Source organism: Rhinolophus hipposideros (genome assembly GCF_964194185.1).
Source record: "Rhinolophus hipposideros genome assembly, chromosome: 12".
Taxonomy (NCBI): domain Eukaryota; kingdom Metazoa; phylum Chordata; class Mammalia; order Chiroptera; family Rhinolophidae; genus Rhinolophus; species Rhinolophus hipposideros.
In genome coordinates, this window is record NC_138058.1 from 8,569,673 (window position 1) to 8,594,046 (window position 24,374).

The 24,374-nt window shown below is 40.4% G+C and overlaps 1 protein-coding gene across 1 annotated transcript in view; it reads right to left on the bottom strand.

The window, feature by feature from the left end:
* Positions 1-24,374, bottom strand: part of SLC9A2 (solute carrier family 9 member A2) — an 81,225-nt gene that overhangs the window by 47,991 nt on the left and 8,860 nt on the right. Inside the window, exon 2 of the mRNA XM_081069710.1 lies at positions 5,278-5,741. Within this exon, the coding sequence (XP_080925836.1) occupies positions 5,278-5,741 (464 nt within the window). The remainder of the gene's footprint in view (positions 1-5,277; positions 5,742-24,374) is intronic.

Genomic DNA, 24,374 nt, shown 5'->3' on the forward strand with positions numbered 1-24,374 from the left:
ATCTCCAGGAAAGCTGCCTGGTAGGACATTGGGGACACAGGCCTTTCATAGTATAGACTGTGCTATGCCCTTGTTTGGGTTGGGACAAACTCAAAATTGAACCCATTTGTCCCACAAAATGTCAGAGGTGATACCAGAACCCAGGGCTCCTGACCTTCTAGGTAAGTCTCTCAAGGTTCAGTCATGGGAGAGTGACATGGGAGAGTGAGAAGCTCCCTGCTAACCAGTGTGTCCTGGCAAAAAGCCATTTCACTCTTTCCTACCTCACCAATGGTCCTTTAGAGCTACCACATGGCAGGTTTTGTGCATTTTTTCCTCTTTTCTATTGGATCATAAACTCTTGTGTCAAGGGTCATACCTTATTATAATTTACTTTTTCCATGTTGCCTAGTCGATAACAATAAACGTCATTGGTGTTGAAAAAAACAAACAAACAGGAAAAAAACAGTGGATTATTACTTAGAAAGCAGTGGGCTTTTCCTCTCTCCCCAGGGTTGGTGTGACACACCTGAGCCTTGGGTATCGTACCACCAAGAAATGACTTGAGGAAACGAAGGAAAAAGCAACTCACTTGCCTGAGGACTTAAATAGCCTGAAGGTGTCATCATTTGCCAGAAAAGAAATTGGCTTCAAGCAGTAGCCGCTTCCAACTTTCAGCCACCAGCCTCGTGCATACATCATACGGATTTCACCAGCATTAACACGCCACAACTGCTTCCTGAGAGAGGATCAGACATGTACTGTATACACCCCTTGCCTCCAAGCAGCCAAGGCCAAGAGGTGACAGTCACCTGCTGCCTGAGGAGAGAGACAGATTTCCAGGCCGGCCATTGCTGCATAGACAAGTTCCCCCAGCCTCTCGGGCACTGCAGTTCTGTCACCTATCTACCTCCAGCCTGCACCAGCAAATCACATCTCTCCTTTGCCCTCATGTCCCTTCCAGCTACGATAGACTCACTTCCTTTAAATACTGCTATTGCATTTTCCACTCTCAAGTTTAAAATGTTCGACTGCCTGTCTTCAGGAAGCCTCAACACACCTGGCACACTTTCTTTTTTAAACTGCTTTCCAACACCCTTCCGTCTGGAAGAGGGTCTCATCACTGGCTCCACAGAACGGACCATGTTTATTCATCGCTGCCTCTGGTTTCCTTCCTGTGGTTTCTCCTGGTAGAAACCCAGCTCCTAAATCCAGGGAGATTTTGTTGCCCAGGGCCCAGCTGAGGCTGCTCTTCCTCTCAAGAGCCTGCCTGGACTCCTACTGCCCTTGCAAAATGTCCTTTCCTTTGCCTCCTGCAACACAGATGGCCCCCCAAACCATTTGGCGTTTGGCGATATGCCATCTTGTGCTGTAGGTGCTGCCTCTTGAACACCTACCTCACTTCCCCCCAAATTAGAAATTCTTTGTGCACAGAACTCATGTCTCCTCTTCCTCTCTCTCATCTCCCCACTCCCACCCCATCCAGCCCACTGATGAGGCCCCCAAAGGACACTCAGATACTCATTCCTAAGCAACAACTGGCACACTGCCATCATCTTTCCAGAGCCATCTTCCTGGCAACTCAATGAACCAAGTGTATCACAGGTACAGTCTGTTTCTCATATCCCGGTCGGTTTTGCAGAGAGCAATGCTGAGGCCCAGCAGGCACTTTACACTCGGTTTACTGGTCAGAAGTTCCAGTTTGATCATTCTTCAGCCTCCGATGCCAGGGCACTGCTACGAGGACATAGCTTAGGTCAAGACGTTACCTTGACAACCCCAAAGCTTTCCATAACCTCCCACCTGTTTTACACTGAACTTGATACCTAGTGATCAACACACGATAAAATTCTTTTAGTTACAACTGGCCATAACCCAGTTACTTCATTCCAGTTAAATCCTTTAATTTTACCGCAAGGGGATCTATATAGAAAAGGGCTTTTGGAGTCGTAATTTATATCTGTGTATGTATATCTATTATGTATGTGGGCTGCAATTATGTCTCCAGTCGGTCTGTGCAAAATTGGCCTCCACTTGACAGCTGTATTTTTAGAAGACTGAAATGTCAGGGATACTGCTTGTGTGCTAAATTCTGCGATGGGCTAATTTGACAGCTGAGTCCTTTCAACTCTTTCTACTCATTATTGTTACTTTTAATACACTTACATATATTAAAATCAGAAATGATTTATTTTGAACTTTGATTGAAAATGCACAATATTAGGAATAGAGATGGTGGAAATGTAATGGCTGTGTGTGATGTCAGAGGGCTGGTAGATGGGGGAGGGGAGTTATCACTGTGTGAGGAACATAAATGATAAATATTACATTGTTTTGTACACCTGAAATAAATCAATAAATAAACCAATAAATAAATAAGAAAATGCACAATGAAACCAGTGAAATCATGTAACCCAAGGATGCGAACAATACCGCGTTCTTTATCAGAATAGCTCTGTTCCAGAGAAAGAGTTTACAGGTCACTTTCTCTGACGTGAAACATAAAGAATAATCACTTTGGGGTATGGGATTTTAAATCTATTCTGCTATTTGCAAGAGCAAAATTAATTAACAAATGGTCCAGCTTCCTTAAGTAAAATTTCACTGCATAGACATAATGATCAGGCTCTTAGGGCATATCCCTGGCCCCTTTCCACAGAGCCAGCGCTCCTTAACCAATCCTAGTTACAGTAGATTGGGGAAACTATTTAAGTGTTCTTGGAAATTGCCTTAGAATATTCAATGGTTGCGTTAACATGTTCTAGAAATGATGTTAGAAGTTACCATGTGAATGTTAAGTCATTTGATTACATACCATGGAAAACACAGGACTTCTCAGATAACTGAGAACCTAAACAGTCTTTGCCTAACAAGGGAAATTTTTTTAAAGTTTTCCTAAAATACTCATTATAAAGGAAAGCACAAAAATCCTATTTAAAAAGCTCACTTTTATTTTCAACGGTCATTTCTCCAGTTAATTGCAATCTACTGCGGCCTTAGACAATAACACAAAGAGTTTGCCTGCAATTCATACGTTATAAATTTCTCTTTGTTTTGAGACATTTTGTGATAGGTTTTCTACCCTTCAACTCTTATAGCTCAATATTGAATTTATCATGATTTGGGGAAAAAGTTATTTGCACTCACCCTCCAGACCACATTTTTAACATTGATTCTCTCTGTTAATCTCTACCATTCTGGTTGCAATTCATATGTAGTGACTCATTATTCTTACTATATGCAGTGTGGTCCATATAACTCTGCTAGAGATAAGACTAGGTGAATGAGTACAAAAATATTCCGTAAAACATCTCCACCTCTATACTTTCAAGGGTACCTGAATAGGGGGCAAAATTATAATTTTTTATACCATTTTTTAAATTATTCCTGGTCAGTTCAGTCCACTATTCAGCCAATTCAGTTAAAGAAACTTCTGGTGGTTTATACCTCAGCATTAGGAAGGCAAACTACTTGGCATGTCCCGTTATTTTGTGGGTCTGGCTTTAAGCGTCCATGGGTTTTCAGCCCAGCCCAGTGTATATAATCTACCAGGAAGGCTCTTTCACGTGAAAACGTAACAGTCATTCTGACTCACAGACTTTGGTCTTGTAACAAGGGCTTCCATACCTAAGAGCAGCCATGCCCTTCCTCTGCCCTTGCCCTCCTTACTGTATCAGAATAGCAGGCCCTCAGATTGGCCCAAGGCCCTCTCTGGGTTAGCCCTTCCTTTTCTGGCCATAAAATCACATTCAATGGCTTTGTGCCTCTTGACAGGAAGCACAAGACCAGCCTCTGGAAAGCCTGAGGCCTTTGCACACTTTAAAAACTAATTTAGCCAGATGGTTTCCTGAGACATGATTCTTGACAAACTCAAAGAATGGACCACTGAGATGTCTGAATGAGAAATCTTACAAGAAAAGAGAAAGCAATGTAAAGGCCTGGAGTAGCATTCTGAAACTGATATGACTGGTATACTGTTCTAGAAGGAAAGCAGCACGGTGTTACGATTTCTTTGTAAAGTTTCCTTGATACTAAATAGATCGAAGAACTCCACATTGAAATTTCCACAATCTCCCTCAACAAGAGTAAAATGTATATGCCAGACATAAGTCACAATATAAAACTTGATGCCTTCAGAAATTAAGAGTTATGAAATAACTCTTAGATGGGTGAGTTAATGACTAATCACTGTTAATGAATAATGGAATAAATAAGGTAGATTTTGTTACTTGAATTAATTCAGCCTTCTTAAAATAGCTGTCTTAGCAGCTACTCTGAAAAATGGGATTTCCTTATCAACACATTATTTTCTACATAATGATATCCACAGACATTACGGATGATTTTCTTATTTCACTCAATTTTCTTCTTTGCAAAATGGGAAGAATACCTATTTTATAGGTTGTCATGAAGACCCGAGCACAAACTAAGCATTCACAAGAGGTTAATGGCTATCACCGCCATCACCATTACTACTACAAAATCATGACTACCATGAAACAGCGTCACCAATGCTCCCTGACTGCTTAATGAATGAAGGGTCACCCGAGTGTTTCACTGGTGGGGGAGCTCTTTGCTTGCAAGGCAAGCATCCTTTCTCTCCACACCTTGCCTGAGCTCAGAAGGTGGGGTGGAGGTAAATTCTGATAACATTAAGATCATAATAGCCTCTGCCTCTAATTACGTGTCAGTTAATAAGAATTCAAAATAATTTGCATGTTCTGAATAAATACCCACTTATGGGAAAACGGTGAGGACTAGAAAAATGCTGGCTGAGTAGTAACAGAAAGTGAGCTGTGTGATGAAAAATTTGCCTACAATAATGAAATAAGAAATAAAGCATCCCCAGAGAGAGACTGGCACTTTCATTATCTTTTCACTTGTATTATACACATTATATACTGATAGCATTACTCCGCAAAGAATTCTGGGAACTGAAGTCCTTTAAATTCTGATCAAAACCCATCACTTTTGAAAATGCTAAAATGAGAAATCTCAGAGATACTCGAGTCACAATCACTGTTATGCTCCTCTGGCAATAGCAGAGCCTTGCAAGCAGGGCCAGTGACACAGTTCGCAGGACCCAGTGAAACATGCAAATGAGGGCCCACTGTATAATAATAAATCGATATTACACAATACGTAAAAAATTCACTTAGAATTTGAAGATAGCAACAACACAGCGTTAAATCCAGTGAGAGGCCCTCTACGCACAGAGCTGTCTCTGAGAGAATGCCGGTGCAGGTTGGTGGGCGGCCCCCACTTGTTGGAGTGACTTACTGTCAACAAGTTACTCACCACTGTCACTGCATCGTTCAGCAGGGACTCTCCAAAGACCAGGATGTAGAGTTGCTCGTTGACGTGAATGTTCTCAAAGACAGCCAGCACAGCCACGGGGTCCACAGCCGAGATTAGGCTGCCGAAGAGCAGATTCTGGAGCAAAGTGATATCACTCAGGCCAAAGGCTTCAATCTGGCAGATTCCAAACAGGGACACCCCAATGCCAATGGAATTCCAAAGTGTCCCGACCACAGCATACCAGAAAATGGTACCGATGTTCTCAAAGAATGGGCGCGTGGGCATGAAATAGCCCGCATCAAGTACAATGGGTGGGAGGAGATATAAAAAAAACACATCTGTCTTCATTGCAGGGGGGGACTTTTCATCGACTCCAAAAATAATCCCACCTAGTAGAAGTCCAACCATTATAAGAAGGCAGCTCTCAGGCACTATTGTGGGCAATTTGTGATAGAGATGGAAGCCTGTTCAGGAAAAAATAAACATGCAAAACTCGCGTTATGCAGGAATTACGGAGAAGACAAACTGGTTCTGTTTGACAGGACCAATTGGTCCTATTTCAAAATCTCCCAGGTCAGCATGACTGGCTATAGATTGGCTTTACAGTCTTTGAAGTTAAAGTCTGATGATCTCCTTAAAACTATTCACAAAGTACATTCAGGCACAAACTTAAATTTGAATCAGAAGCAGATTGCTAAGGTACACAATATGCATACAGTACAGATTTTTTTCTAAATCCAATCACGTTTTCTCAAATAAGAATGCAATTTTATACTTGAAGCAATATGGTGATTCCCAACACATTTTCAGATGCAATAGCTCATATCATCCTCATAAAAACCCTAAGGGCTAACCAAGGCAGATATTTTCATACACACACTTTTTTAATTTCACTGAAAATGGAGGCTCAAAAAGATACAGTCTTGCCAAGGTGGCCAGATCACATGCCAGTTTTTGGATTACTGCTGTCACGTCTGGTATTGAGAAGAGTTTGTGACTTATTTAAGTATGTCTGATTTCAGATTCTTTTTCTTGGAATGTTGAATATGTTTAATTTTTCAGATGGCTGCTCCTTCAGAGGCAACCAAATCAACTGATCAAAGATACTTCAGTTAACTGCTATATGAAGCACGTAAACTCGCCGTGACGTCCAGTCTCACAGCTTCCAATGAAGGCAAAGGGACAGGTATGTTTAGGACTTACTCCAACACAAGGTACCAGGAGATAAAGCCCCAATCAAGGGCTATGGGAACAGAGCAGGAGGAAATCTGCTGAGCACATCTGTGGAGGAGGCAGCATCTGGCAAGGATAAAGTACAGACAGGCACTGAACTCACAGAGACGGCATGAAGAGTCTCTTAGGAAGTGAAAAAATACAGGAAGATATCAGGAAGTGAAGAAATGGAGGAAGATACCTATCTCCTAACTCGTGGTGGGGCTCAGTGTGGCTTTAATGCAGAGACCACATTAGGGGGTGGCCTGTAGCAGGAAAAGAGGACAGAAATATGGTTGCACCAGCACGTGGGGCAACATGGCAAGGACCTTCACACACAGCGTCACTTGACAAGACTTAAGTGACAACAGCTCTTACCTGCAACGCAACAGCACGTCATACATTTTAGAACTAAAGCAGCATATGGAAATTATCTGAGTTAAAGGACGATAAGAACAGAATAGGTCCTTAGCAACTTAAAACCACAGCGTTTTCATACATAAGTAAATCCTTAGAAGCCTCCAAACCACATAAAATAGTCTGTGAACCCCAAAACACAATGCCATCATAATAATTGGAAGAGATTTAAAGAACTAATTTCTAAATAATTAAATGTTCATATTTATGTTGGGTATTCAAATCACCCCTCCAGCTTGGATTTTTTTTTTTATCTGTCATGTTGTAGCAGATGCCAATAATTGTTGGGGACTATGTGTATTCAACTGGTTCAGCAGGTCTTTATTCATGACCTCGGGCCTGTTGACCTCTCTGTTAAACAGAGAAGTTAAAAGAAGTCCACTGAAAAATCACATCTTTGTAACCTCTCCTCATCTGACCCTTGCTTCTGCAAGCAACTTTCCATGTATGATAAGGGCATGCCAATAACAGCCTTCTTTGGACCCCTAGGGTTCATGTGCAATCAGCTCCTTTCAGGAATGCAGGAATGAAGGCCCAATCTGCATGCTGGGGGCCTTATCAGCTACCATCTGATGACTGGCCCTAACTAACTTTGGAGCCAGCCTGCCTCATCTGTGGCTGTGGATGAGTTACTAACAGGCTAAGGACCGACTTGCTCATCTGTAAACTGGGGTCAAATGCACTCATCACATAAAGAACTATGACAATAACTGAGCTATGTATGGGCTGCCGAGCACGAACCACTGCACCTACAACATCACAAACACCCCCAAACTTTGGTTTTCTTCCTGTCTTCTACATGAAAAAGCAGGAGAAAACAGTTTTAAAGAAATGCACAGAAGCCAGGAACAGGATCATTTGCAGGCAAATTGAAAAGTAGGGGAGGCCTGTTTCTGGTGCCTCCTACCTTATCTTTTTGTCTTTTTTTCCCCTTTTATTGCCACCCAGCCTCTGGTACCCCATGCTCTCATGTGGGGGTGCCATCTCTTGCTGTGTCGAAAGCAGATCCTTATTCCTAAGAATGGAGGGTGGGAAATCAGGGTGATGGGAGAAAGAAAGAAACAGAGGCTGCTTTCATGCATCACAGAGACCAACACCTGCCATGCTCTGGCATCAGGACTGACCCTGACCAGGAGCCCAGGTGAGCAGGACATGACCAAGAGGAAGCGAGTGAAATGCAGCAGCATAAATGCAGGACGCAGACAGAATGGCCACTAGGACACATGGCTGAAAGATACGTGGAAGAAGTGAGGAAGGGAAAAACAGGAGGAAGGGAAGGTCGTGGCAAATAGCAGAAAAGAACGGCAACAAACCAAGGACATTTGTTTAAGAAATCATGTGTTTACAAGTATTTTGAAAAGGCCGCTCTCCTTTCTTTTAGACCATTTCCAATTGGTCTGAATGACCCTTGTTAGAAATTGCACAGCAGTTTGAAACTGCCCTATTCCTCCACGGATGAGAAGGGACTGAATGAAGGGCGGTCACAAGAGATCTGAGATCAGTGCTTTTTAGTGAACATAAGCAGAGACACTGAACTTTATAACATATTCTCCGCTGGCATAAAAGGTTTTGTGCGTAAGTATCTATGCTTTTATGAAGGACGAACATCACACTTGTCAGCAAACTAATTCGTCAAAATAAAACAAAACCAAAAGGCTTCTTAAATGTCATTGTTCGCAGAATAAAACCAGTAAGTCAACATTTACAAATGCATATGCCTCTATGGCTCTCTCCAACCAACCCAAGTACTTCTTGAGAAGGAAATGAACTTGAATAGACAAAATTTGCCTTCCTAGAGTCATTATCCTGCCTACTATTATCGAGAAATACATCAGTTATCGGGGGGGGGGGGGAATCAAATGAAGTTTTTGATGATTTTTACAAGGCTGACCATGAGCTACTCCAGGTACTACCCATGGTTTAGTCTGGGGATCAGCTTTTTTCTGTAAAGGGCCACATAGTAAATATGTTCAACTTGCAGGCCACGCTTCACTGTGGTTATACAAGAGTTGCCAGAGGTTAACACCTCAATGAATGAGCATGGCCGCATTCTAATGAAACTATTTATGGGCACAGAAACTAGAATATAATTTCATGTGTCACAGAATATCACTTTTCTTTTAGACTTTGCTTAACCATTTACAAATGTTTTACAAACCATTCTCTACCCACAGGCCATGCAGAACCAGGCTGGGGCCATATTTGTCCCCAAGGCTGTGGCTCACCTACCCCTGATTTAATTTGTTTTTGTTATTTCCCGCTACCTTCTATTTATAGTGTTTAGAGCACTGTACTTGTATTATTCACTTTTGACTACTAGCACATAAAAGTCTGTTGAGAATGGACACTTTAAATTGATTTTATTTAAATTGCAATCACAATTCACTTTGTGGGAAGGGGAACAGGATTAGAGGTCTCTTGTACAAAATGCGGTCTCTTGTACAAAATGCGTAGTTAAGACATTCCTCTCCTGAATACAATCTATTTTAGTTTCTCTCTGCATACGTGTTGAAATGAACTGAGCTTAAAAATCTAAAGATCTATTGCATAGCAAAGCACAATTCAATTAATTCACTACATTTTTCTTGTTTTACTTAAAATAATCTCTGTCAAATTCTGGGAAGAAAGCAAAGTGAGAAACAACACAGGAAGCTTCCAGATAGCAGGATCCACGTAAGAGCAACAATGTAAAAATCTGAATCAGGGAAACTACCACAAGAGCCAACAAAAAACATGCAAAATGAGTCTCAAACAAAAAATAAAATAAAGTAACAGTTCTAATTAACAAGTAGTGAGGGACCAGGAAACATTAGTGGCGAGGAGTAGGGACAAAGCCCTCAGGAGACAGAGCGCTATCTCTAGGTGAAGACAAAGACAAACTTTCAAATGATGCTCCCTATGAGCTTAAAGAGAAAACAATTACATTTCTTAGATCCACAACTATTTCAAGCCTGTGTTTGGTAGGGAATGAAGTTACTGCTGGCAGCCACTGAGCATGCCTGACCCAGCACTAGCTTCCAAGCTGTTCACTCTCAAAGCAACTCTGGGAAACACTGGATTTACCATAGAAAGAGGTCTAAACTAAGTCGAGCCCATTTGGCTGGGGAACAAAAGTAAATATTTATGGAATACATTACACTTTTTTTAAGTATTAAAAGAAATAAATAAGTTCATTTGGCCTAAAATGCTGGTTTTAGGCAAGCAAATATATATATTTTAAAGATAGAATTGTAACAATAGACAGAAACAGAGAAATACCACTGTGATCAGATACATCAACAAGCTGCTACCACTGCCGATACCTTTAGTGGACAAAGACTGAGTAACAGAATTTAATTCTAAAAATAAGTAGAATTAAAATTGGGTAAATAAATAATAAAGAAGCAAATAAATAATACGTAAAGCGAGCAGAGTACAGTTCAATAAATAAAGCACAATTAACTGATCTACATCAATAATACTAACTTGTGAATATAGATTTCTCACAACATTTAGTTCTACGCATTTAACATTTACCCGACCGAAAACAGTGGGACTACAAATACAGAGGTTTTAAAAATGCTCCACTTATGAATCTGCAAGGCACTTGCAATAATAAAGGAATTGAAAAAAATGAAAACATAACTGAAACATTAAAAACCTGTAGGCATTATTCCAAAGCAGAACTTAAGCTGTATTTTATTTTTCCAAATGACTTGACCACTTGCAAAGAAAAAGAAAAGCATAATGAGTTTAGTCTGTCCAGGTACAACTTTGTGAAGGAAGAGAGTTAAACCCAACCTCAGATACTGGTTAAGTATGTTCCCTGTACATGGCTCTAAGGGACCCACAATCAGATCACAAATGGACCATGTCTTCAGTGAGCTTATATTTGGCATGGAAGATAACCCGAGATGGTATTTGTAATACAAGACAGAAAATTACACAGCTGTTCTAGCAAATTATCGAACCTGAGTTGGGCATCCTGAGAACCCTGATGTACAGCTGGCCAGTAAGAAGCAGAGGTGGCAGCCTGGGACTCCAACAACTGGAATCTGCCATGGGGGCGGTCTTGGGAGACTCAGCCCTTAACCAGTGGGCTCTGACGCTAACTCCAAGTAGATGATGTCAAAACAGAACTGAACTGTAGGAAACCCAGTTGGTGTCCACAGAGCAGTGGAGAATTGCTTGGTGTAGAAAAATCCCCACGTCAAATGGCCAGAAGTATTCTGTGAGTGTCCTCTCAGTGAGATAGATCCCAGCTAGGGAGGTTGAGATCTGAAAAACAACACAGTAATGAATTACCTGGGTTTTCTTTTTGCCTCTAATATCCCAAACTTGGAGCTAAAAGAGCCAGCAACCTGGAATAACAATGGATACAGACAACAAAGCCCCAGCAAAAGCCTGCTCTGTCCATACAAAGATCAGGAAAGAGGCAGCCTAGCAAGACAGAATGAATAAAAAAATGAATCAAAGATGAATCCAAGGTTTCTAGCTCAAACAACTGGGTGTAGAGTAGGGTGATTTGCTGAGATGGAGTACAATAGGGAGGGAGATTTCAGGGGAGAAAATCAAGATTGTAAACGCCAATCAGAATCTCCTTGAAAAATATCATTGAGCTTAACAAACGGATAGTAAGCTGTAGCTAGAACAAAGGGCGGACAGTTTCTATAGAACATTATAGGAGAGCTATCTCTTGTTAAAAGTTGTAATGTCAGACTTGCCCTACAGCACTGCCAAAAATGTTGTCACATAAGTTTTTATTAAGCCATGATGGACCACAGTGATGAACAGTGAAGAACTGGCAAAACCAGGCAATGGCATACGGTGGTACAAGAATATCAGGTAAAGAAGCTGCACAAAAATGGGAGAAAAAAAGGAGAGAGAGAGAGAAGTAATTTAATCAGTGGAATTGGTTGAGGTAGATAAAGAAACATAACAATACACACACACTTATTTTTTAATTCTACAGCTGTGGAAAATTCTACATAGGTCAAAGAGTTTTTAGCATTTAAAAATAAAATAAGTTGATAAAAACAGAAGGAAATCCTACGCTATAATCCTCTCAGTTACAAAGAAGTGATATAATCAGTGACCAAAAAGTAAAGGATATTAAGATAAAAGGTAGGTATGCTTGAATTCACCTTTTTAAAGTTTGTGCAAAAAAAGATAAGAAAATAAAGATTAGAAAAAGAACCAACTTCTACTTCTGGGTAGATGGAGCATGTATTTTCTCTATTTCTCCTACTAAGTAAAGTAAACTTTTAAAAGCCTGGAAATTATGTATAAAACAAACATAAGGAGTCTCTGAAAGAGAAGAAGGAAGAAGGAAGAAGGAAGACCAGCGAGGGAGAGTGAGATCTACAAAAACATAGTAGTGAGTTTTCTGGGTTTTCCTTTTGCCTCTACTACCCCAGACTTGGAGCTGAAGGAGCCAGCCAACCTGGAAATGACAATGGATGCAGACAGCAAATGCCCCCAACAGAAGCCTGCTCTATCTATACAAAGGACCAGGCAAGAGGCAGCCTAGCAAGACAGAAAATTTTAAAATAATAATGGTGCTACTCCAGCCAAACACCACAGAAGAAACTGTGGCCCCAGCAAAGTCTGAGTTGGGGAGTCTAGATTCTACCCTCATTGGACCAGAAGGAAAACCTCCGCCTCCTATTGGGGTAGTGTCAGAAAAGAAAAAGTAGGGAGGTGGGACTTTCTTCATTGCTGGGCAGTAAAGAGCACCTTCTCTCCCCCATGGTGCCATGGCACCTGGACTCCTACCACCCTGCAATCACGAGGCACCTATACCCTCCACATTATCATGGGTCAGAGGAGGCCTTGTGAAGAGTCAGGACTTTCACTTCCCCCCAGTGGTAAGAAAGCCACCACTCCCCTATGGTGTCAGTGTAGGCCACCAAGGGATCAGCAAAGAGGCACTCTTACCAGCTCTGAGACAAGGAGGCGTCAGCGGAGACCAGAACTCCCATCCCCCAGTAATAATGAGTAGCATCCTCCTCAGGTGGTCAATGAAATCTACCCCCAACTGGCAATACTAATATGGCACCTCCCTCCCCCGCTACTGCCAGAGTGGTGTCATAAGAAGTCATCTAAAACAGAACATATAAAAAGACCCAGAGTCTCATAACATAATGCCCAAAATGTCCATGTTCTAAAAGAAAATCATTCATCATGCTAGGAACTCATTATGTCAAGATGTCAAACTTAATGGAAAAAGACAGTAGACAACAATATCACAATGACAAATGTGTTAGATTTATCTGACAAAAATTTTAATACAATCATGATCAAAATGTTTCACAAGCAATTACTCACATACTTGAAGCAAATAAAAAATAGAAAATATGAGCAAAGAAATATAAAACATCAGCAAGAAAACATAAGCTATAAAGAAGAACTCTACGGAAATTTTATCACTGAAAAATTCAATTGCGTAGGCCCAACACCAGAATGGAATGGACAGGAAAGAATTAATAAACTGAAAGATAGAATGATAGAAATTACCCAATCTAAACAGAAAGAAAATAGACTTATAACAGAGCCTAAAGGACCTGTGGAACTATAGCAAAATATCTAACATTCATGTCATTAGAGTCTCAGAAAAAGAAAAGAAAGAGGGTGAGGTTGGAAAAGTACTCACAGAAATAACTGCGAAAACCTTCCCAAATTTGTCAAAAGATATAAACCTATAGAATCAAGATGAGTGAGCCTCAAACAGGATTAACCCAACGAAATCCACATCAAGACATACCATACTCAAACTTCTAAACACACACACACACACACACACACACACACACACACACACATCTTGGTAGCAGACAAAGAGAAAGGACACCGTATCTTACCTATAGGAGAGAAAACAGAATGACAGCAGATTTCTCTTCAGAAGCCATGGGGGCTATAAGGAAGTGGCACAACATTATCCATGTACAAAACAAACAAACAAAAAACACCTGCCAATCCAGAATTCTATATCCAGTGAAAACATCCTTCAAGAACAAAGGGGAAATCAAGGCATTCTCAGTTGAAGGAAAGCTAAGAAAATTTTTTGCCAGGAGACCTGCCCTAAAAAAATAGTTCAAAAAAGTTCTCAAAATAGAAAAGAATGAAATCTTAGAACATCAGAAAACAGGAAAGAAAAACAGAAAGTAAAAATATGGGCAAATTCTATACATTTTCCTTGTCTGCTTGAGTTTTCTAAATTAAGTTTGACCACTGAAGCCAAAATTATAACATTGTGTGATGTGGTTCTCAATGTATATAGAGAAAATGTTTACGACCACTCTATTATAAATGGAGGAGAAAAAACAGACATAAAGGGAGGTAAGGTTTCCACATTTCATTCAAACTGGTAAATGACTGCACCAGTAAACTGCTATTCATTATGTATCCACAATATGATACCTAGAAGAACCACTGAAGGAGCCATACAAAGAGACACCTCAAAAACACTATAGATAAATAAAAAGAGAATTCTAAAAATGTTCAAATAATCCACAGGAAGGCAGGGAAAGAAAACAAAGAAAGGAAAAACAGAATAAAATAAAGTGGCAGATTTAAACCCAAACATATCAATAGTTACATAAAATGTAAATGCTCTTAATGGATCAATTAAAAGGTAGCTGTTAGTAGAATGGATTAAAAACTATGACCCAACTATACGTTGTCTACAAAAATCTCACTTCAAATGCAATGATGTAGGCAGGTTGAAAATAAATGAATAAAAAAAGTTATATCATTAAAGCAATAATCCAAAGAAAGCAGGAGTGGCTATCTTAATTTCTAATAAAGTAAGCTTCAGAGCAAAGAAAATTACCAGACAGGGAGGGACATTACATAATGATAAAAGGGTTAATACACCAAGACATGGCAAGCCTAAATGTGTATGCACCAAACAACAGAACTATAAAACATATTAAACAAAAACTGACAGAATTAAAAATAAAATAAAAGAAACAAAAGGAGAAACAGACAAATATACAAAACAGGTAAAGACTTCAATACCCTCTGTCAATAATTGGTAGAGTAATTAGAACATCAACCAACAGGATCTAATTCTATAGAAGACTCCAAACAACAACAGCTGAATACACATTCTTTTCAAGAATCTACAGAACGTATACCAAGATAGAACATATCCTGAGCCATAAAAACAAACCTCAATAAACTTAACAAATCATACAGAGTATATTCCCTAATCACTAGTCAAAGTAGAAATCAATAACAGGAAAATATCTAACTCTGGAGACTCAACAATACACTTCTAAATAATCTATGAGTCTTCACACCCATAGGGATGGCTATAATCGAAGACAGATCATAACAAACGTTCACGAGGATGTGGAGAAATAGGAACCCTATGCACTGCTGGTGAAAATGTAAATTGTACAGCCACAATGGAAAATAGCCTGACAGTTCCTCAAAAAGTTGAACATAGACTTGTCATTTGGCTTAAAAATTTCATTCCTTGGTGTATACCCAAAAGAAATGAAAACTTTTCCACACAACAACCTGTACAGGAATATTCACAGCAGCATTATTCATAATAGCTAAAAAGTAAAACCCACCCGAATGCCCATCAACCGATGAATGGATAAAATGTGGCAAAACCAAACGATGGAACGCTTTTTGGCCATAAGAAGGAATGACATACTGATTCATGCTACAACCTTGAGAATATTTTGCCAAGTGAAAGAAGCCAGTCACAAAACCACATATTGTGTGATTCCATTTATACGAAACGTCCAGACCAGGCAAACATACAAAGAGAGAAAGTAGAGTAGGAACTTCCTAGGGCTAGGGTAGGATGGGGAAATCGCACAGTCAAAGCTAAAGTATATGGGATTTCTTTTGGGGGTGATGAAAATCTAAATTGAATTGTAAAAATGGTTGCACAGCTGTGAATATGATACAGCCCACCACACTGTATACTTTCAATGGATGAACAATAAACAATTGGCCCTTGAATCACATGGTTTTGAACTACATGGGTCTACTTACACGCAGATGTTTTTCAATAAACACTGGGAATGTGTTTTCTCTTCCTTATATTTTTTTATAATAACATTTTCTTTTCTCTAGCTTACTTTATTGTAAGAATACAGTATATATGTAACACAAAATATGTGTTAAACAACTGTTTATGTTATCAATAGGGTTTCTGGTAAACACTAGGCTATTAGGAGTTAAATTGTTGGGGAGTCAAAAGTAATATGTGAATATTTTACTATGTGGGGTTTGGTTCCCTTAACCCCCACAATGTTCAAGCATCAGATGTATTATATAGAGGCCGGCCCGGTGGCTCAGGCAGTGGAGCTCCGTGCTCCTAACTCCGAAGGCTGCCTGTTCGATTCCCACATGGGCCAGTGGGCTCTCATCCACAAGGTTGCCAGGTCAATTCCTCTACTCCCACAAGGGATTGTGGGCTGCGCCCCCTGCAACTAAGATTGAACATGGCACCTTGAGCTGAGCTGCCGCTGAGCTCCCAGGTGGCTCAGTTGGTTGGAGTGCCTCCTCTCAAGCACAAGGTTGCTGGTTCGACTCCCGCAGGGGATGGTGGGCTGTGCCCCCTGCAACTAACAACGGCAACCGGACCTAGAGCTGAGCTGCACCCTCCACATCTAAGATTGAAAGGACAACAACTTGATTTGGAAAAAGTCCTGGAAGTACACACTGTTCCCCAATAAAGTCTTGTTCCTCTTCCCCAATAAAATCTTTAACAACAACAAAAAAAGTATTATGTAAATTATATGTCATTAATGACATTACAAGAAAATCTACAGACAAAAATGAAATCTGAAAGTATATTGAGCTGAATGAAAATGAAAATACAATATATTAAAATGTGGGACACAGTAAAGTAATGCTGAGAGAGAAATGTATAGCACTAAATGCATTCATTAAAAAGGTGAAGAGTCTCAAATCAGTAATCTAGCCTTTCACTTCAAAAATTTAAATAAAGAAGAGTAAAATAATTCCAAAGGAAGGAAATTATAAAGAACAGAAATCAGTGAAATTGTAAACAGAAAAATAGAAAAAGAATCGATGAAATTACAAAGCTGGATCTTTGCAAATATTGGTAAAATTGACAAACCTCTAGTAAGACCGCCAAAAAAAAAAGACACAAATTATCAATAATTTGGGAATTAATCAGGGCATCACTACAGACCCCACCAACATCAAAAGGATGATAAGGGAATACCATAACAACTCAACACATATATCTGACATCTTAGATGAAATGGACCAATTCCTCAAGAAATGCAAATGGCCACAACTCACCCAATGTGAAGGAGATAATCTGAATATCCCTGTAACTAGCAAAAAAAGAAGAAAAATAAAGAATTTGTAATTTCAAACTCCCCCCAAAAAGAAATCTCTAGGCCCAAATGGTTTCGCTAGTGAATTCTACAAAACAATACCAATTCTACACAATCTCTTCCAAAAAACAGATGAGCATAGAATATTTTCCAATCGATTTTATGAAGCTAATATTACCCTGATATCAAAATCAGACAATGATTGTACAAATAAATAAAGCAACGGACTAATATCCTTTATGAGTACTATGATTTATAATAAGAAATAAACATTTGGTCTGTCAGGGCCCAGGGGAAACCACCCTAAGATATCCCATGATGGCATATGGATTGTTTTGAATTAAAGTTACTTAAGAAACTGTCCATGCAAGAAGAAAACGCTGACCATTCTGTCCACATAAAGGCAGGAGATAAATCTCCCACGTGACAGGTGCCCTCCCTACTCCTGAGGGCTGACAGACAACCTTATCACAAGAGTTAAAAGAATCTGGAGTCCAAAAGTCTAATAAACCAACTTTGTAAGGCCTTTACTAAGTTAGTACCCAAGCTCCAACCTTGCTTAGATTCCTTTCTAATAAGCAGTAATTTTCTTCATCCTGTCAATCTCACAAATTTATTGTTTCTTTGTCTAAAAAGTATAACAAGCTGCCTGGTTTGATCATTTCTTTGAGCTTCATTTGATGATCTGAGCATCATATTGTGATTCTCCTGTGCACATATGTTAAATTGTTTTTTTTCCCCCTGCTAATCTAATCTTGTTTCAATTTTATTACCAGCCCAGCTGTAAGAAAGAAAGGAGGGGGGAGGTGGGGAGGGAAACAATCTCCCTCCCCACAGATCTTTGACACTTTCATGGTACAGAATCCCCCAAAACTGGTCTCTTCCTAAGTGATGAGAGTGAGAAAGGTGTCCTTTGTTATGCTAATGAGACAACTTTTAGCATGCCCCTAGGTGTCACCTAAGGATAGAGCTGGTTGCCAGAGAACCAACCATGCAATTAGAAGGTTGGAACTTTCAGTCCCAATCCCTTGACCTCTAGGTAGGGGAGAAGAGCGGAAGGCTGAAATGATTACCAACGACCAATGATTTAATCAACCACACCTACATAGAAAAGCCTCTGAAGAAACCAAAAGGACTTGGGTTTCGAGGGTTTCCATGTTGGTGAACACATAGAGATTTGGGGAGAGTGTGTCTTGGCAAGGCATGGAAGCTCCGAGCCCTTTCGCCATACCCTGCCCTTCGCATCTCTTCCATCTGGCTGTTCGTGAGTTATAGCCTTTTATAATAAACCAGTAATTTAGCAAATAAAATGTATCTCTGAATTTCTGTGAGTCACATTCATAGTCGATAAAGTTGCTGTGTGACTTAACGTGTCAGAGGCAGCGTGAGAGAACATGCCAGCCTCCTGACCTCTAGCCCAGCACGACGCCCCATGCCCACTCCTTATTCAAGATGTAAAACATGAATGCCTTTCCCTTAGGTATTCCATAATGGTCTCCCATTTTTATCAATGGTTAATTGTTTTGATAATTAACCATTATCAAATGGTTAATGTCACCATTTTTACTTATTTATTTCCCTTTTGGGAACATGATCATATTCTGCGAATGGCATTCCCATTGATTATTATTAACTTGACTATGAAACAAATTTTAACTGACTCTGACTGTATAAGTATCCCAAACAATACACTCAGCTCCCTTAAAAATAACCAGGTATGAGGCTGGAAGCAAGTGAGTGAGGGCTCAGATCCTCAGGCATGAGGGGTACCTCTGTGACCCTCTTGGGCCCCAGGCTGGATTCTGTCAATGGGGCAAGTTCTCTGACAGGTCCCAGGTAGCACATGGAGCTGGTGAAGTTCACTTCCATTCCTGGGCCATAAGCAAGGTAAGATCAATTCTCAAGGTTGTATTTTTCTCTCCACAAGAAGTTGAGCCTGAAGAATGACTAGAAATTTCACTTTTAGTATTTAACCGCCAGCCTTGTACTTACTCACGACAGACTTAAAAGCTGTGTTTGTATGAGTATGTGTGGTGGCGCGCATTACACACATACACACACGCGGGCACACACACACACAGACACACACTCATCCAGACTCATCATCCATAAACTCTCTGCTTCATGGTGCTTCATGAATGACTGAGTTTCTTATCATACAAAAGGACACATCTACTGAAGCCAAAGGCAGACCCTGCTCTCAGAAATTTGATGTGACACACACACTAAAAAAAGACTATATTGCTCCGGATTTCAAGGAAAGTCACAAATTGAATAAACAGCAAAGCTCTCCCATCAAATGAGAGAATTCTTTGATCCCACACACGGAGGTGTCTGGGAGGACCTACGCTCAGAGCAGGAATTGGGTGGTCTGGGAAGATGCTCCGGCACTGATTCCCTCGGCTCCCGGGGACCTGGAGGGCGAGCAAACAGGCAGGGTCTCTCCAGGCTTCTGCTGCCGACACGGGTTCCGGCCAGGCCAGCCATGGCTGTTGATGAGGCTGTCACAGGAGCGAGCTCATGGAACACTGTACAGGACACGGCCCCACTGACACAGCTCCCAGTCTTGTGCCTTCGAACATTTCTATCACCCTCCAATATCTCTACAAAATTTGTTCCAATAAAGTGACAACTGCAGGCCCCACTGCTAGATGGCGACTGTGTGGTACGAAATGCTAGGTGTCTACTTGTGTGGTACAAAAGCTTTTGAAAGAGATTATTATGCAGGGGACTGGCTAATTAGAATCTAGGTGAAGTACAAGGTGTGATAAAAAATACTGAGAATGTTTCAATTTAAAAAAATTATTACAATAAAAGACACATTGCCATTGATCCCCCTCAACATATTCCCTCGCACTTTGAACACACTTATGCCATCAGTCTTGCCACTTTCTGAAGCAGTTCTGGAAGTCCTCTTTTGTGAGTGTCTTTAATTGTGCTGTCGTGGCTGCCTCGATGTCCTGAATCGATTCAAAATGTTTACCTTTCACGGTCAGTTTGACTTTGGGGAAGAGACAGAAGTCTCCTGGTGCCAGATCTGGTGAATAAGTGAATGAGGACACACTGTAATGTTTTTATTTGACAGAAATCACCGTAGTTGCAGTGAGGTGTGACACGTAGACAAAATACGGTGAATGCTGCTGCCAAGTGCCATCCAACGGAAAGGCAGGAATCTTCAATACCAGAAGCAGTGCATTGAATCCTAGTAACAATGTGTGACAAGTTTCAACTTGTTTGGTGCAATCAGTCGGGTGTGAGCTACAGTTGAGAGGAGGTGTGTTTTAAAGTGTGCCCTACATCATCCTCCATAATGACAACACTCCATGTCACACGTCACTTCTGGTATAAGGCAATTTCTGTCAAATAAAAACATTACGGTGTGTCCTCATCCACCTTATTCACCAGATCTGGCACTCTGAAACTTCTGTCTCTTCCCCAAAGTCAAAATGATTCAGGACATCAAGGCAGCCCTGACAGAGCAACCAAAGACACTCATAAAGGAGGACTTCCAGAACTGCTTCAGAAAGTGGCAAGAACAATGGGATAAGTGTCTCTGAAGTGAGGGGGAGTTTTTTGAGAGGGTAACGGCAATGTGTCTTTTACCATAATAATTTTTTTTTAATTTAAACATTGACCATATTTTGTGATCATACCTTGTTTATGTATCATAATTATTTCACATCCTGATCTTGTAAGAAGCAAATGAATTTCTTCTTTTCCAAGATAATTAGTTAGAGGAAAGCCAGTGAAGTAATGGTATATAAATAAACAAACATTGTACTTTTCTGTAAATTATATTTCTCCCTTTTTACTTAGTTATTCAGGGTTTTGAATTTTACATAGATTGTTTACCACTAACCTGCTTTCAAAAGATCAAAAACAGTTATGTCCTTTGCCATCTTGGCTACTCCTCCTAGAAAAGACCATCTTAGATTACTCTGTTAAAGGGTCACATTCTCCTTTTTGAAGCTATGGGACAGGCCAAGGGGATGGATTCTAATAATGTTCAGTTCTTGCTATCAGCACTCGCAGAGTGTATGGCAGCCAACAGAAGGAAAATCTGAGGTTTGTGTCACATGAATTTTGCAAAATGCTCCATGCGCACGGTGCAACCAAGATAGAATACACATACCATCAGATGGCCCGGAATTATAACTGGCTTAGTTGCACTCTCCCCACCCACCAAGGCAATAACTCTGCCCCAGGAAATAATAGTGACACTGGACAGTGTTCGAAATACTTCTGCATATAATATGTTTGGGTGTGAAATGCATGCCTCCCCACGCTGAGTAAAGTAATCCACATGCCAGGGGAATTTCTACTATAGCCAGGTGGGAAATAAGACCCATGCTATGAAAACGCCGAGAGCAGCTGAGGACACGCCGAGTATTCTTATTTAGAAAGTCTTCGAGTCATGTTTCATGTGACATACAGTACAGCCTAAAATCGTCACAGAACTTGTTCTGAATCTTCCAGGACTGCAGGTGTAGACTTTACAGCAATGAAGCAGACACCCCAGCCCTCATGTCATTAAAAATATCTTCAACTTTACTAAGTTTTATCCTCGTGTGGCTCTCGGCTGTCTTTGTTTTTCTTCTTTTTCCATTTGATGAAGGGGTTTGACCAAGAAAAGATTAGATTTGAAGAAACTGTTCTGAGGGTAGAAACTTGCCAGTGTGTTGGTGCCATTTAGGGGGAATGAGAGGATGCCTGGAGTAGCTCAGTTCTGGTGACTATTTCTGAGTAACCCTTGCATAACCAAGCTGCAGGAGGATGGGGTTTGGGAGCAGCACCCTGGGTGAATAAGGACTCTGGTAGACTGCAACCTATATTCAGAGCGTTCCATGCAGTTCAACAGTTGAAAGCAATTTTTATTTTATTGCCCCAGGCTACAAGTTAAATCCTAGGACTTGCCATTCTTTCAACCCAGGTGGGAGTAAATGAATTCTGCCAATTTTAGTTGAGTTGTTTGCCCACTGCCATCATTAAGTTGGACAAGGTTACTCAGGGAGGCTACCCCACCCAACCCGCCACCTTGTGTTGAAATTTTATTTTCTGTTTAGTTTTTATTCCTTTAAGAGCCTGCCTTCTAAACAAATTTACCACTTGCTTAAAATAAATAGATCAAAGTATAGTAAAAAAACAAAAAACCCACAATTGCCAGTAATTGGTACCTAATTTCATTTTTCAATTAAGTGGTTGCTAACACTCAACTGCAGTCACTAGTTACTTACATGGAGGGGACCTACTTGCACACTAGTGGCTCCGGCTAAACTAAGAAACAACCCCATTTAGTAAATTACACTATTTTCTAAACTGCCTAGAACCATAACATTTTTGTTCACTTTGCCTCCTCTCCAGCTTCTGATTACCAACTCGGTGGTCTTTACAAGTCCACACGACTTCCTGTGGGTCCACTGTCACCAAGACCAAAGGGGTTTCAATGATTATCAGGATGTGTGCATCTTAAGAATTCTATGGTTCCACCTTCATCATAATTATTATGTTTCATTAAAATAATAATCAAGCCTACTAATATGTTTAGTGGAAACATGGAGGACAACAACCCTACCAATTACAGGCATTTGTTCAGAGATTGAGGGATCAGGAGCAGTTCCCCTTGTTTCAGTGGCCTCAAAACATAAAATTGAAACATGAAGATCAAATGAAAAAAAAAGACCAAGAAAAAAAAATCACTGTAGACGGACTACAGTCATTAAATACATAAATGAGTTCGTGTATCAACCACATCCCTTTTGCAAAACCATTAGCACTCATGAGCAGAGCTTGGAATGTGAGCACATGAATGAATGTTAACAAAAATTTTTTTAAGGAAAGACTTGAGAGAATCAAAATAAATTCGAGGTGTGAAACCACTGAAAATATAAAACAGTATTACTGGGAATGTAGACATCATGAGTTTCAACTCTGTGCATTTGTAGCTCCACCCAGGTAGACAAAAACAAAGACACAAGCCCCACCCCACCCCCAGCCTCTACTGGATCAGGGAGGGGCAGTGAGTACACAGTGCACCAATAAATAAATAATCACATGTCAGGTAGTGATAAAAGTACTGAAGAAAGTAAGCCTGGGCAGCAACACGAACAGAGACTGGGGTGAGAACTTTTGCACGCAGGCACATATATTTTCTACTTCCCTTAAAAATGGGAGTCCCTCGAGCTGGAGGCGCCATCTTCACATTCTTCCAGACAGCTCACAGGAGAGTGCACGAAGAACAATGCCACTCTTCTGAGAAGACAAACTAATGCTAAGTGTGTCCTCCTGAGGATCAGAAATTTCAATCAGATGGGAAAGGAGGGGCTGCAATGTCTCATCATTTCTCTTCGTCATCCTAGTGTTTTGTTAGAGAAAACATACATTCAGCCAATGCGTGGTTCTGCTTTAGAGTTCTGGGGATAAAGAGGGCTGATTTATAGTTTTTATAGCAATAATTACTTTCAGCAGCACTTGGCTTTAAAACTCTTTCCTATCTAGATGCATACAAAAATCTTGTTTGTACAAAAACACAAGGGGACTTGGAAATCTACTAAAAAGTGCATTCCCTCAACCTGTGGGTGAGTTGGCACGTCTGGGGACCCTGATGACATTGAGCAGACCCAGCAGCTCTGGGGGTGTCAGGAGGAGGGTCAAGAAGACAGCCTGCTTCTGCAGAGACAGTCTCACTTGACCGTGAACCTTGCATACTCACCGTCTCCTTCTTCCCTTCACCTATTAAACCGGGCTGTACACCTTTCAATTTCCAACATAGAAACTTCGGATGAAACAAAGGGTGTGCACTGTCTTTTTTTTCCATCACAGACTAACTTACAAAAGCAGTAAGGTGAATATTTAAGTTTATGCAACACTGGGAACCAAAATATGTATGATTTAGAGAGAAAGATATGCATAACACCAACAGCAGGAGAGAGGAACATCGAGATCAACTTGCTATGGAAAAACTGGACAAAATAGACTTTCACAATATAATGCTATTATGCTTTGGAGAAGGAAGCAAGACATCAGTTCTCAACCAAGGACTAATCACATTTCTAAAGTCTGTAAGATAGCACATTTACTAAGTGCATTAATTCTATCCTCACAACAACCTAATGAGAAAGTTACTATTATCATCCCACTATACAGATGAAATAACTG